The sequence below is a fragment of the Anoplolepis gracilipes genome, chromosome 2, assembly GCF_047496725.1.
Source record: "Anoplolepis gracilipes chromosome 2, ASM4749672v1, whole genome shotgun sequence".
NCBI lineage: Eukaryota > Metazoa > Arthropoda > Insecta > Hymenoptera > Formicidae > Anoplolepis > Anoplolepis gracilipes.
The window spans coordinates 13654892-13670606 of NC_132971.1; the positions used below are offsets into that span (position 1 = coordinate 13654892).

Consider the following 15715-nt stretch of genomic DNA (forward strand, 5'->3'; position numbering starts at 1 on the left):
TGTCTACGCCAATGGCGGTCAAGTCGAACGAGGGCCGAAGAAGGACCGGTTCTCTCTCCGGTCGTGCGAGGTCCCTTCTACTATCCGTCGGACCCCGATCCGCAGAGGCCCCTCGCGTGGCCCCCTGGGCCCCACGCTCTGCACCGACTCGTTCGCTTGATCCTCTCTCGGCCGAGCAAACTAACTTCGGGATCTCGAGAGGTTTGTTGCGAATAGGTACTACAAGTTGCTCGTTACCGCGCAACTCGTGAAATGCTCACTGAATTGATTGTACAAAGAATGCTTTTATGTCTTTAATATCGCGATACAAAACTACTTTTCCTTTTTTTAAATTTTGTATTTATATATAATATTAGAAAAAAATATATTTTCTTCTGCGAACAAATTTTATGCAATAACTCTGTAGCAGTATATAGAGAAAAGAAATTTATAATTCTTTTTTCCACAACAAACTAGTCAAAAAATAATGCCGGAGAACTAACAGATGACAAAGGGAAGAAATTAGAATACATAGAAAAAATATTAAATACACTATTTATATAGTGTGTTATTATAGATAATTGTTTGTAAATTCTCTAGAACTCTAGAACATGAAAAAAATAACAACGTCTCTTGTAAGCGATTTTAACGATTTATTTGCTTATGCTAACACTCGCGACACGAAAATAGCTAACGAAGTTGAGGTCATGTCAATCTAACATCTAATTAGACACCGCTTGTTCACGCAATTAGCTAATTGCATCGGATGAGAATCATAACACGTCGTTAAATGCCAAGAAACGTACAAAGAAAATTCCGTCGTCGAGGCAGCAACGATAGAAGAATATCATCGATCGATATTCTTTAAACTCTCCCAATAGCGTTTCCTGCGTGAGTTTATAAATGATTCGTCGCGATCGTCGACGTAGCGCGTAATTCACTCTTCGGATAGAGCATGCCCGCGGCGGCTCTCCTTGAACTATAGGGAGAATCGGCTTTCTTTGATTGCCTCCACCCGCCGTATACAAACGCGTTCATCCTCCATATGATATATCTCTCATGCTTTTTTTCCTCTAGACCTCACGACTTGACGCGATGGAGTACCCAAGTGATTCGATAACTTCCAACCATAGTTACGCAGCGGGACGATACCGATCGGTCGATATGTCATCTTCCATAACTGCTTTTTTTCTCTTTCTCGAGAAGGAAGCAAAGATTCCCGGGGAGACGAAGGCTGTCCTTCCAATTAATAAATTCACCTTACGTCGGCAGCCCTTCACCACCGCGCACGTCTCTCCCCTGTATGTTTCCTTTTCGTACCGGACGCCGGGACGTAATTTAAACCGGCGACGCGCAGCAGGCGACCGGTACACTCTAAACACGTGTCTGGTCGCGTGACTCGGCATTTTCTCCAGTCATCCGGAAGTCCCACGCTGACGAAACCGATCGATTTCTTAAGCGCACGCTGCGTTATATATAGTATGTGTGTGTGTGTGTGTGTGTGTGTGTGTGCGCGCGTGCGTGTATCAATTAATAAGTCCGGCCGAAATGTTGATTTAACACAAGTTCAAACAACGACTGCGTTTCTCCTTGATCTATACGCACCCTCTTCTCGCGCGATACTTTAGATACGGCTATTAACCGCCTGGCCGGAAAGCGGATGCCGACAAGGTCAGCTCGTCGTGCTCTCCCACAGGAGAAGACTTCTTTCCGCGTTAATTAATCAATTCCCCTCGTTTCTCGATTATATGCCGGGAGCGTTGCCAATGGCGTAACACGGCGTATACGCGCTCGACGCATGTGCCCGGGGCATAATGATATTATTCCTACCACGATTTACCGCCTGATGCAGATAACTGACGACCAAGAACAGGTATTATGCGCGTTCCTCTTCAAGAAGAGGCAAATCGATTTGCTCGCTCGTTAATAACCGTTCTGTCTCTTCACGCGATTTATCAAAAAAATTCTCTACTGTAGCATTACATGTGTATTATTTTGTATGCGTAAAGAGAGCGCGGCTTTTCTAGGCTCAATAAGTAGGTAAATAGTATATTCAATTTTATCCTTTTCATTTTCTTATATTACTTTAAACTATGTTATTTTGTAAAATTATAGAATACAAATTAGAGAAAAAGCTAAAGAATAAATTTACAGTTAATTAATTTAAAGTCGACAATTTTAAATTGATGTGTGAATAAATAACGATAGAGATATCCTCGATTTAACAAATCTTTTTATGACAGTTGTCTAGAAGCACGTTTGGAATTCCGGGCGTGTGTATGCCAACTTCTCTATGTGTATACATTTACTCGTTTTTAATATTTCGCTCGCGCTCGCCAGAAAGTCGCGGAACGCACGCGGAATCGATACGCAGTCTCGATAATCGTTCGATTCTTTGCGCGTTTATCTCGGTACATACAAGAGCAGGAAGAACGAAGAACTCCAAGCGTTGTGCGAGCCTCGGCTTGCAGGGGCCGTTACTCCAGGAAATCGCATGCGGTACCACGCATTTGCAACGCGCGAACGTTACGTACTGCGTAGAGGCGTGCGAGTCGCGCGAGTAGCGTGTTTGCGCCGATTCTTTCCCTGCCCGCGAGCTCGCAGAGCAGATAAGACGCGATGCGACCGTGGGAGGAACGTGGGGCCCCGAGAGATTCTTCCCGCTTGAGAGCCTTTCCGCGTTTCCGCGAGCGAGCTATCTCGCGCGACAAGCTGTTTTCGACCGATCCCTTCCGGATGCGTTGCCGCGTCTTGGCGACCCAAAGCCACCGGATTACTTAATCCTCTGGCGAAACGCAGATTCGCGCGAACGAATGGTACGGCCATTCTTCGAATCGGGGGGATTAAAACCGGTATAAGAGATACCGGTTTTGTAACCAAAAAATATTTTTTTCTCTTTGGTTTTATATAATAACCTAAATAAAAGAAACTGATCAAATATCAGTGTAATATGTAATGATACAAAGTATATATTTTTTTAGATATTACAATTTTTTGTCAAATATGCATAAAGAAAATATTAATTTGATTAATTTGATTGATGTAGTGGTGATATAAAATAATATTAATATTAATTTATATAGTAATAATAATAATAGTGATACAGAAAATTATATTGATATTGAATGTGCATTGCCAATATAAGATTTTTTTTCTAAATTTTAAGGACAGAGAGATATCTATTCGATACCGTCATACAACTGCTAGTAAAGTTATTTCGGTTTTTAGTTTCTGCTTTGAATGTAATCTAAATCTTATATTTTATTAATTCTACATTACTTTCAATAATAAGAAATTACCTTGCAGTATGATAATTCCATGCGGTCTAGATAAATTAATAAGAGATAATTTACACACGCTGGAAACAAGATTCACGATGTTATCTAACTTTTTCTATTCTATACAAATACTACCGCATTCCGAGCGTTAAGTTATCAATCATAATTTATGTACATTTATACAATCGCATAAATTTCGTGCGCAATGCATGTAATTATGCAATGTTTGCGCACCGAAAGGGTTAATGTATCGAGCCGAAAAAAAGCGACGGATGTAGAGGTGACGCACATGGAATGGAACGTAGACGATAAGGTAAGGAGTGCACAGGATCGCGAAATGTACCAGTATTTAGATAACGTTCTTTTCTAGTTTATGATAATGCATTCCGCTTTTGCAGGGGCACGAACGCGTATTTCTCTCTGCTTTTAACATACACTGGGCGGAAAGCTTACATCAATGTCTTCTCCACGAACCTCTTTTCTGCCGTCTGTGTAACTGTAACGGACCAGAAAAAGCGTCGTATCCTATGTCGTAATGAAATTTGCAGAGATATAAACGTTTACTTTAGATAAAGATCAGCACGTCGAATTGAGCGGATTCTTCGGTGTTTCCTTTCGCTTATTCGTGCGATATATAATTATAGCAGCTTCCCGTAGCTATTGCGCTCCATTAGCATAAGAGTTCTGTAATTTACGTCTGACGAAAGCCTACGCGATGCACCGCGGAAAATACTCGATCGGTTGCGATCGCACCGAATCGAGTCTTTCGAACGTTATTGATTCTGCATTCACAAGCGGGGTCAACGATCTCGCCATTTGAGAGTCGGTGAGATCGCGATTACCAGCGGCATGATTCGAGAAACGAATTAGAGAAATACAATGGATTATCTCGGTATCGATCGATCGAGCGTGTTCCCTCTTCTTCTTTCGAGCACCGGAGATGTGCATACAATCCCGTCAGTCCTCTGAAATATCTGCCGGATCAGGAGGAGGGGAGAGAGAGAGGGAGAGAAATATGTAGATAGATAATCTCTAGTTCAACAATTTAAAGTACTAGTCAAGAGCCATGATAGAGCTCACCTATGTATTATTCGTCGATTACTCGCGATAATTAACATCGTGAGAATAAATAGTGTGTTACGACCAGAGATGTGCAAAATGGGTATCCAAATTTATTTGATATAGAAAATGCAAAATAGTTGCAACTTTTCCATGTAAAAATGCAAAATACAAAATAATTTTTAAACATCCATTTAAAATAGAAAATGAAAAATAGACATTTTTAAAATGGTTTTTTAAAATAAAAATGACTTTTTTTAAATATTTATATTCTTATATTTATTTTTATTTAAATTCTTATTATCTATCTATTAGATTAAATTAGATCTTTTACTATCCGTTCTTATTTTTTACGTGAAATTAGATCTATATTCTAGCATTATTGCATGATATACGATTGCATGAATGGATAACAATAGCTTGGTTATACACACAATGACTAAATTGCTAAATATTTAATTTAGGATTTATTTTACAATGAACAAGTGCAATGCAATGTTACATAAATATCCATTTATTGATATTTACAACTAATATTATCGATATCTCGATTAATTTTTGAATTTGCAAAAAAATTTATTTAAAATAGAAAATGGATAATGAAAACTATTGAAATGGAAATGTAAAATGGCTTTTGAAAACATGTATTTTAAATGCAAAATACAAAATAAACATTTTACATTTTACATTTCCATTTTAAATGCATTTATTTCAAATAATGCACATCTCTGGTTACGACGTTATTTTTGTGCATGTTTTTCAATTCTTCGCGCGTGTTTTTCGATTCTTCGCTGCGAAAGTAACCAGGCGACTACGATGGAATTCAAACCGGCAGAATATCGTGACAGGCATTGAATCACAATCGACACCGATCACATTTTACACGACAGACATGGCGTATTTACACAAGTTCGCGAAATCAATTGATAGGATCGAAGACTCAGTCCGGATTCCGAGAGTCGTCAAGATCTTCACTGACATCGATATTTATAAACACGGTACACAGTATTTCACATTGTCTTCTATAAGGATAACTTCCACGTAGGTAACGGTTGTACTTTAATAGACTTGCATAATTATCTTACCAGAGATTGATCGATCCTCGCTGTCAATTTTTTGGTATTAATTACTTCAACCGAGACCGTAAGAAACGTTCTGTGAAAGTGCACGTTAATCAGGCGGCATATTAATGTTTTTCGTGTAACGTCCATATCGTATTCTCAAGTTATTGCCCGCACTCTCAAAAAGGAACATGAACTCTCGACCACGTCGTGAGTCAAAGTGACGGAAATTACGGTCTTCTTCGCTTCGATACGAGGGTGCACGAGATTCGCCGTATTTCACCCATTTATTTTTTTTTTGTGCTTCACCTTTTTACTCCTTCGTCTTCCATCTTTCGAAGTCTTGACACGTGGATGGGATATTTTTAGTCATTATCTAATTTAGATTTCAATAGAAGAACGTTAATCAATTTTATCGATTATTAATTATTTAATTATTAATAATTATGACAACATTTTTATTTTCTTATATGAAGATTTAGATCGATATTTGATAATATGTAATTTTTTATAAAATATTCGCAGGCACGCATTTATACCCGCAATCTCACAATCTCAAAAAGTTACTAGCGAGTAGTAAAGTTGTCTCGAAATAAAGAGTACTGAGAAAGTCGTAAGGAGAGAATCCCACGGCACGCTCTCTCTCGATGTCGGCATTATTATCGTCAGAACATGAAATTTCCCGAGTTTTCCATAAATTTTTTCAATGCAATCGCGATATAGCTTCTTTCTTCTATTTGGAATAATTCTATCTCCTGTGAATCGCGTCGCACAAAATGGGCGAAAGCGGTTTCCTTCGTCGACTTTCGGCCCATCAAACGTTGCATGTAAATCGACTATCGTTGACTCCTAATCGGATAGACTAACGCATTTGGTTATGCTAATTCAAAACGACTGCTGAGAAGATTGCGGCGAAAGAGGGAATTGGATTCGCCTCATTACCATAAAATAACGTGCTGCCGCAACGTGACTGATGGAAAAATTGATTGGCATGGATATGTCAAAGCGCGACGCGTCGTCAGGCTTATACCACTGCGTGACGATTGGTTTTTCTTCTCCTTTTTTCAAGCAACTGATGTTTCTCCGATTATTATGTTAGTTTTCTTAACGATTTTATAACCGAGTACCCTACAGCAATATTGCATTAAATTAATTATGTTAGATTAACGGAATGATGCTGGCGAAAAGCGTAATCGATCATTACATACGATTACATCGAACGTGCATCCGATATCCGCAATCTCTGTGAATATGAATATTCACAATGACATTGAATAATAGATTTGCAATAAATATCAGCATCTATATATCATCTGAGATATCGAACAAAATATATCATCGTGCAAGTATCGTTAGCGTTACAATCATCAATATGTTATATCAAGATATATCATAAAAAAAAATGCATTATTTAAATGCATAGAGATTTATAGCTGCATCGATGACAGAGAGTCTCTCGCGCGCGCGCGCGCGAGAAGATATTATATTCATTTAAAATATTAAAATATTAATATCTTAATATATTAATATTTCAATAATTTTCTCGTAAATTACTGAAGAATCTCCTGACGCTTCTCACAGACAAGTTATATATATTCGTAGAGCTGGATCTATCTTCCTTATTGCTATTTAGATTGTGAATTAGTAACACGAATTCTTTCGTTGTAATCTCATCAGCTAGCCAAGTATCTACTCTACCTCGTCTAATCGTCCAAGAACACAAGCCAGGACTCTGCTTATTTATTGGTGCGAGCAGGCTGATACATGACACGCGATGCTGCACCATACTTGAGAGTACCACGACATCGAATAGAAGATATACGACACGCGTGAATGTTGTACGAATAACGATTTACATCGCAACGTTAAACGTGATTGCGACGTAACGATCAATTTCGTACTTCCTACTACTTACTAGCGTTCGCAAATCAGACATACCTCAAGGGATACGTGCATCCGATATACATTCAGGTTGGCAAAAATAAATTATGGCTTTATGGACCCAGACCAATAATTAAGCGGTACATAAAGTATTAGAGCATCTATCAGGAAACCGACAAGGAACGTGAAAAGAAAGGATCTACTTCGAGTAAAGGAGAGGAAATGAATTATTTTGCGTTCTACGCCAATGGGCGTGCACCACTTCTAAAGCCGTTCTTGCGAGAGGATACCGAGATGAGAGAGATGCTCTTCGTACAGCCTGTATTTTCAACGCGATTCAGCCGGTACAGAGACAGCTACCGTTGTAGACGTGGGGAGAGGGAGGGCCCACGCGTATGTACGCACGAGAGACACGAGGCCCACCGCCAACGCGTGCGTCCGCGCCCTCAGCCCCTCTCTCTCTCGCCACATAAAAGCCGGATCATAATTCTGTGTTGCCCGGTGGAAAAAGAATCGGGTCCGGATTTCCATGAGCGGCCCACGAGATGCTTCTGTCGCGAGATGGTCCGTCCTGGTTTACACCTTCCATGTGTAGTGGTGATCTGCCCGTTCTTCCTTCCCCCTTTCCCCGCATGGTCTTTATCTACCTTTCTTTATATATCCTCCGGCCTTCCACATTCGCCATTGCCTCGTTCGCGTGCGCACAGGCCGCATTGAATTTACCGCTTCGTGCGGCATCGAGAAACAGACGGCGATAAGCCACGCACAGCGTCGTACGTCGCCCTTGCATTCTACAGAACGGTCAGCTAAGACCTGCATTCTTCGTCGATTCCTTTTTCTTTTTCCCGACGCGCCCCAGACGTCAAGAACGCGACCTACGCAGGTTGACCTTCATTGTTTCTTGTGCGGCTGTCGGCTGCAGCTTCTGTTATTTGTATCCTACGAGTCGCCTTGCTTCTTATTGAAAATTCTTTAAAAATTCTTTGGAATTTTTTGGATCGAATAATGCCATAGAATTTATAACAAAGTATACTTTATATCCTGATGATATCTTAATATTTTTTTTTTTTTTTTTTTTTTTTTTGCAAAAAGAAAAATCTTTTCGTACTTCCCGTGGTAATGACGAATTTTTACTCCTGCTTATTCTCAGATGCTGTACATACAAAGAAAGACTCCTGGATACCGCTGTTAAATATTAAAGTCCGATCTAGTGATACATGATGTCAATTCAGTTTTTAGAAAATCGATCTTTTTTCATCAAAAATTGACTTTTTTAAATTGATTTCTTTTCGATTTTTGTACAAATTTTTTCAATAGAGATTTGATTTTTGATCTGCTTATTCATGTTGATATGCTTATTCATCAATAACTCTGTCTTGCCACGCATCAATGATTAAGAGAAAGAAAGAGAAGGGAAAAGAAGCAGAGGAGGAGGAGAAGGAGGCGGAAATACTCCTCTTTTCCCTAACAATATTTATGCTACCGCTCAATGCATGGTTATTAAATCATATGTATAATTATGGTTATTAAATCATATATTCTGCATTTATATATTCTCTATTCTTTATATATTTTCTATTTGCTTCTTATTGAGCTTCATAAAATAATTCGCTGATGCAGATTACACGTATATATAATCAAAACTGAATATTTGAAATATAAAATATACGACGTTGTTGATCACAGTTATTTGCATTTGGCAATATATTTAAAAAATATAAAATTAAAAAATAATATTAGATAAAAATATATTAGATAACATTAGATATTAAAAAATAATATTAAATATTATTAGATAAAAAATATATTAGAAAATTATTATAAAATGGCTTTTTTATTATATTTAACATATAATTTTATAACACTGAGAAAGAGAGACGATCATCTTTACAGTATTCTTCGAACAATTATTTGTACTGTAATATTTTTGTCGTTCTTATTCGTAACATCGCCTAGATGTATTTGTTGATACCGTATAGATGGAAAACGAAACATTATTGAGTCTCAGAATATCAAATAGAGAAAATTGATGTTATTTGAATTTTTCGACACTCATTAGAGTTGTTGCTCGAATGTTGCATCATTAAGATTTAATCTCTCTGTACTTGTAGAATGATAAATTATATTACAAATTTGAGAGAGATTGATAAAAGATAAATTGATAAAATTCTAAATTTGGTTCTATTTATTTAATGTCTTTAAATCTTTCATTTAATATAATCGCTAACTGAATCTTCAATCTGAAGTAGAAAACAAATATTTTATTTGAACACAGTATCATAAAAAGTCATTAAATTCGAACATTCTTGTAAATGGTAATATAATTAATATAAATGTACATAGGATAATAATAAAATTATCATAGTAATGAGCAAATTATGCAATAATTTTGAAATTCTTAGTCTCGAAAATGATAAAATAAATACATACATTGAGATATACGCGGAAAATGAGAAACGGTATTATTGTTTTTTTTTTATTTTTCATTAATTAATGATTCACGAGAAGTTGCGTGGTAGCGTGTTGCCACATTACGGTTTGCACATTTACGTCGTTGAATCACGTTAAAGGAGCTTCAACTCGATCTCTAAGAACCATCTTCTTCTTCGTGATGCGCGATCGTTCCCCGGAATTACGTGTATTCGAGTAACCAGTCAATGAACTCGACGTGCATTAATTACGTGACGCAACGTTCTCGCCCCACTGCGAGTCCTGTTCGTGAAATATCCGTGTACCTTCTCTTTCTATTCTTAGATGAAGGCCAAAAGAAACTTTTTCCTTCGATTTCGGCCACTCCTCGCAACTCGTTATTCTTCTCACCAAGTACCACCGAGGTAAGCAGCGAACGTTAGCAAACCGGAACATTACCGACGAGCGTAATGCAACATACTTTCCTGCGTGCGCGTACTCGACAATCCGGAAACAACAAATAACACTCTTTGTGGGTTACCATAGTCATTGAGTTTTGCTGAGTATAAAAATACATATATTACGAGTTAAATATGTTTTATATATACTACGTGTATCTTTTTTTCTAGTAGATATATAGTATGATAACCGGATGATAGAGCACGATCACCCATGCTGTGAAAACCAGACACGTTTAGAATAAGAAATGATTTTTTCGAGCTCGTATCTCGTATCTTTAAAGCTCGTAGCTCTAACTTTATATGGTCGCCAAGTAATATTTTAAAAGAATTATATTTCAATTAAAAAATTAATAAGACTTTAAAGTAAAAATACAAATTTTAAATTTTCCAGATTAATAAAAAGCAGGGTGATAACGTGATTTTTTTTAAATTCCATACTAAATATAAATACATTTATACTTAATATAATAAAAAAAATTTGTATCCTGTGCAACTAATCAGTTTTAAAGAAAAATTAATTTTATCTTAAATTAATGTATACTGTCATCCTGCGTCTAGCTTTTATGATATATAGTCTGCGAAATTCAGAATTATTTCATCGGTAGACTAATTAGGTTGCAAAGTGTATTTATTATGCAAGAATATTCATGATAGATAATTATAGTAGTCTTCCCCCTTAAGCTGCGCTGCACTTATTAAGTTACACTATGCAATGCGCTAAGCAAGCGGAGACCATTGGTAATCTTAAAAAGCACACTTTACGTTCTCCTCGCTAATAACGTTAATATCGTTAAATGCGTGAGACTTTCTACTTTTACTGTCGCGCATACCTTGCGGTGAAAAATGAAACGAATTATTTGGATGAAAACCTTATCTTTTTCCCGTCTTTATAGCATGTTTGCGCGGGAAATGAAGAAATTCCAGTACATTTCCACGGCGAAACTCGACGGTATGGTGATGTCCACGGACAGTCAGCAATTAAGAGGCGTGATTTAGGGGCACGCGGAACTTTAATATACGCGAAAGTCGCACCCGCTTCTAACTTCTATGCACATAATGTGAGAGCGCCGCGCGTTGGCATGCATCTTGCGCCATCCCGTTTTCCTCTGTTCCTCCTCCGTTCTGTTCGCTCCTATGAACTGCTCGTGCGAATGCGCTGCACGACCGCGGAAAACAGGCGTGTACGGTGCGTAAAGTGCGTCAGTGAATGGGTACATGTCATATACGATGTTTCATGACGCACCTCGTGAATCGAAACAGAGTTTCGTATATATGTAGATCGAGGATGCGTCTTTTTGGCTCGTAATGACACTTGTAATTTGCGACGTCATTTTTATCTATTTCTTTTTTCGTCGGTGCACAGGCATTTACGGAATCACCGAAATCGGCGAGTCGTTCCTTCACCACATTGTTGCAATTTGCGGTAATAATCATCCGCGCGGCATATTCCCGTTGGCAGTCGATGCCGAAATTATATGCTACGCTGGTGTTGCGTGCACGAAAAGAATAATACCTGAGTCGCAGCATCGGCAGCAATCGATAACTCGTGCGAGACGTAAAAAGAGGAGATTCGACGTGGGGGTACATGGTTATTAGAACAGTACTTCCTTATTCCGACGAAGCAGTGATTGAATCACACTGCGTCCTATTGCGCGGAACTCTCCTATCTCTCTCTCTCTCTCTTTCTCTCTTTCTTTCTCTCTTTCTATCGCGAATCATTCACAATGAGATTCAGTATGACCAGCATGGCACACTAGCCTACAATTCGAATGAGAGAGAAAAATATTCGCGAACTTATCGATTCAAGAATAGTGGAATGTGTCATTATCTGGATGTTATGCTTAGAATCTTTCGAGACTACTTATGTGTCTCTGTCTCAAGTTCATTTCTTGTTATGCAAAATTATGGCGCCTACATGCTTACCATAACAAATTCAATTTAACGCATGCAAATTCCTAATATCCGCCGATTCATAGCTTCATGCTCAATTGATTAGTTGGCAAGACGATTTCTGTACCCAGACTGTTACGTGTAGGTGAATATTTCTTCGCTAACTATTTTGAAATACGTCAAATACGAGTTACAAAATTAGGTACAAGGATTATCGGTTATCTTTATTGTGCCTGATTGTAGGTATAATCAGTTCGATACAGTTCATAATCTGTTATTTGCACGCTACATTGTATTTAGAGCAATTGTAATTTCGACATTTCCTGAAATGACCGCTTATTAAGTATTATATATATTCGCCAGATACGTAAACGAGTAACGATTATTCGTATGTGTATTGTAAGGTGTACTTTCGCTTATTACAAAATACTTTACATTTGCCCACATATCGATGTGCGGGCGTTCTAGCATTGTGTCATACGAGATGCGTGCTTCAAATACGCATTGCGTGCAGGATATCTTGCAATTAGGAGTCATTACCGGGCAAAGTTAGAGACCGTAGGAGACGTAGGTCGCGTAGTAAAATCGACAATATCTGGTACCTTGAGGGCAGTCAATTTCAGGACGTTTCGCCGCACGTAAGTTTGCAAAATTTTACTGTTCGCGAAACGGCACTCTCGGTTTTGCGTGAGCTCATTTTGCTGATTACTCGCATTTTTTCGTCTTTTTCTTGCATAAAATATGGAATACTGACGTGTTCTTCAATCATGAGACGATATAACGAGGATCTTTGACATATAACATCGTCAATCTCTGTCTTGAAAGCGTAAGTAATAAGTAACTACATTGCAGACAATACTGTGCGATACGTACCAGATGAGTACTGATTTAAATATTATAAAAGTGTCCATCGCAATCTTTTGATTTCACGTTTGGCAGATAGCATTGACAACTTGTTATGTGTTTTGCATAAAACGATTCCGTATTTATCGACCACCCGTATTCCGTAATTTTAATTTAAAAGCACGCTATTAGATTTGTTGTTTTGGCAAGATATTGCTGCAGTTGTCGCGGAGAGAAATATATATTATACACTGGTTTTAAAATTTAAATGAACCAAAGTGCTCGCCGTAATTTACGATTAATCCAGGATGCTTTAAATTAATCGCAAAACCGATAAAAACCTGCTCGGCGAAAAGTTAAGCGAACGTCCTGGTGTTATCTTCCGCACTGGAGATGTACGATCGTTTATTTTACTTTTTAGCATTCGTGTTCCTCCGTTAAAAGCTGTCATCATTCACGCGCTGTGGATGAGACTCCTGACTCGGAAATAACGTTCTATCTATCAGTTTCATCGATCACGTTGAGTGCACCTCTATTAACACGACTTATTATTTCTCTGTCGTTTGAAGGTTAAACTACACGTATACATAAACTCTCGAAACTCGTTCAAAGGTTAAATAAGCAACCGTAAAACGTTCACCTCGGATTTTATCTTGTAACCGACACACCTAGCATCCAGTTTTACAAGCTCGCATTTACTACTAGATCATGTAATTCTCTCCGCGAACAAAGTAAGATTAGTATAATGACGCATCTTTTAGACTGCTAGTAAATCCACAACATAAATCATATATTACGGGATGACAAAAAATTCAAGATTAAAATCGATTTTTTTCTATGAGATTTATTATACAGAGATATATATGTACCGCGTTCGCTAATCATATAATATATTTGCATTATGTAAATAAGCGTAAGGTAATTTTTATATGTTTACATATTGAAATATTTTTAAATTTATTAATGCTATATCTCGGAATAAATTTTGCATTTAAGAAAGCAATAGCCAATGCACATATAGTATTACGATTTAATGATATTGTAAAGGAAATTAAACTGTTCGATTGATAAAGTTCACGTCACATTTCATTTACATTCACGCATGAACGCATCTCATAAATATGTGAAAATGCTACGACTGATTCCGTTATATGCATACTTGCGCGTATAATCATAAATCGCTTAATTCATCTTACGTAACCGTCTAATCACGAGATTTTATCTTATGGAACCGTCGAAGCTCAACGGTTTTAATTTTCTGCCCACTTAGGTGTATCCCGGATGGCGGGGACGTCGGTTACACGATGACGGAGCTGCAACCGTCGCCGTCAGGATATCGCGTCCAGGATGAGGCCCCAGGCCCACCTTCCTGTCCCCCGGGATCTTATAAATCTTACGCGAGCCACGGCCATGGTAGCGAGGCTGCCAATTTCAAGAGTGCCGCATCGTATTCTCAGGAAGGCTATGGCCTTAAGCAGAGTCCGCCTCGACCGGTGGCTCTTAACGAATACTATCGTCGCAGAAACGACGGACGGAGGTCCAGCATGGAGGGGAACGATCACGAGGGTGGCAAGAAGGCTGCCGCGGTTGCCAGTTACAACGACGGTCACAAAAAGAATACTGCGGGTTATAAGAACGACAGCGGGTACGTCATTGCGATTACATGCGCAGTTTTTTTTTCGACGTCCACTCATTCGGCGTGAGCTCTGTGCCTAATCTCCTCCTATTGTATCTCTTCTCTTCGATGCGAATTATGAGCAAATAAAGAGAGCGGTCGATTATAAAAGGAATTATTGAAATTCAGATCACAAACTAATACCTAATTAAATTATCTCTTCTATGAGATTGTTTATCTATATATAGACAACTCTATCACGTGATTGTCGACTATTGGAAACGTATATCAATGTATATTTAACGGGAAGGATATGTCTCAGTTTTTCCGACGTAAACGGTACATTGTCGAGAGAATAAGACGGCTGGACGCAACGTCGGAGGAATACCTCGATTACCGCACGAATTACGCTGAATCCGTTGACTGTACCATAAATTATGCAGTCCGCGCACACATCCTGGTAATAAAGTGGTTCAATGACATTGCACGCAAAAGCATCGCGGTCGAGAGTGTCGCATATTACGAGTGATTCATTGGGTGGGGCGCTAATATACAGACGATTTCGCGTCCATGCGTAATTGTTTCCACGTATGAGAGATTGTTGCGTCATGCGTGTTATTTCTGCTTCGGCTCTTTTGCTGTTGAATGCATCGTGTAACGTGTCACTTTAACGCAACGTTTCTACATTACTGTCCACATCTGTCCCATTAGATACAGCGAGAGCCTCGGATTCGACAGCTTCACGCTGCCCCTTAATGAGAGAGACGAAGCCTCGCCACCGCCAACGCCGCCAGTTAGGGATGCCTCCAGTCTCAAGGGCGTGTGTTACGGCCCGGGACACGAGAAATATCCGTCGTGGCCGAGTGCACCTGAGCGACACCCCGACGAGGATATCCACAACTCGGGACACAGCGGCTCTCATCGCTCCAAGTCTTGGACCGACCACACCAACTATCCGAAGGAGAAGCCAGCTCAGTACACCAGACCGCACACGAAGAGACCCAATCCCGCGTTCACGCAGCAGGTAACTTATAAAACCCTCTTTGTTTTTCGTAAAACGATCGTTACGTTGCAGCCTAAACGTAGACCGCGCATTCGTACACGGTTTAATGTGGTGATTTACTATTAATTGGATACATAAAAGATGTCACGCACACATACAACGCATGCAATTTCACATAATTTCTGTTGCTTTTTTATATATATTTTACTATTAAATATTAATACAAGATTGCAACA

At 38.7% G+C, this 15715-nt stretch overlaps 1 protein-coding gene across 2 annotated transcripts in view; it reads left to right on the top strand.

Moving 5' to 3' along the window:
* Shrm (shroom) overlaps positions 1 to 15715 on the top strand; it is a 121018-nt gene that overhangs the window by 59527 nt on the left and 45776 nt on the right. For both annotated transcript variants that reach the window (XM_072887209.1, XM_072887208.1), the window contains exons 2-3: positions 14132 to 14506; positions 15188 to 15500. In XM_072887209.1, coding sequence (XP_072743310.1) covers positions 14166 to 14506; positions 15188 to 15500 — 654 coding nt within the window. In that variant the 5' untranslated portion in view covers positions 14132 to 14165. The remainder of the gene's footprint in view (positions 1 to 14131; positions 14507 to 15187; positions 15501 to 15715) is intronic.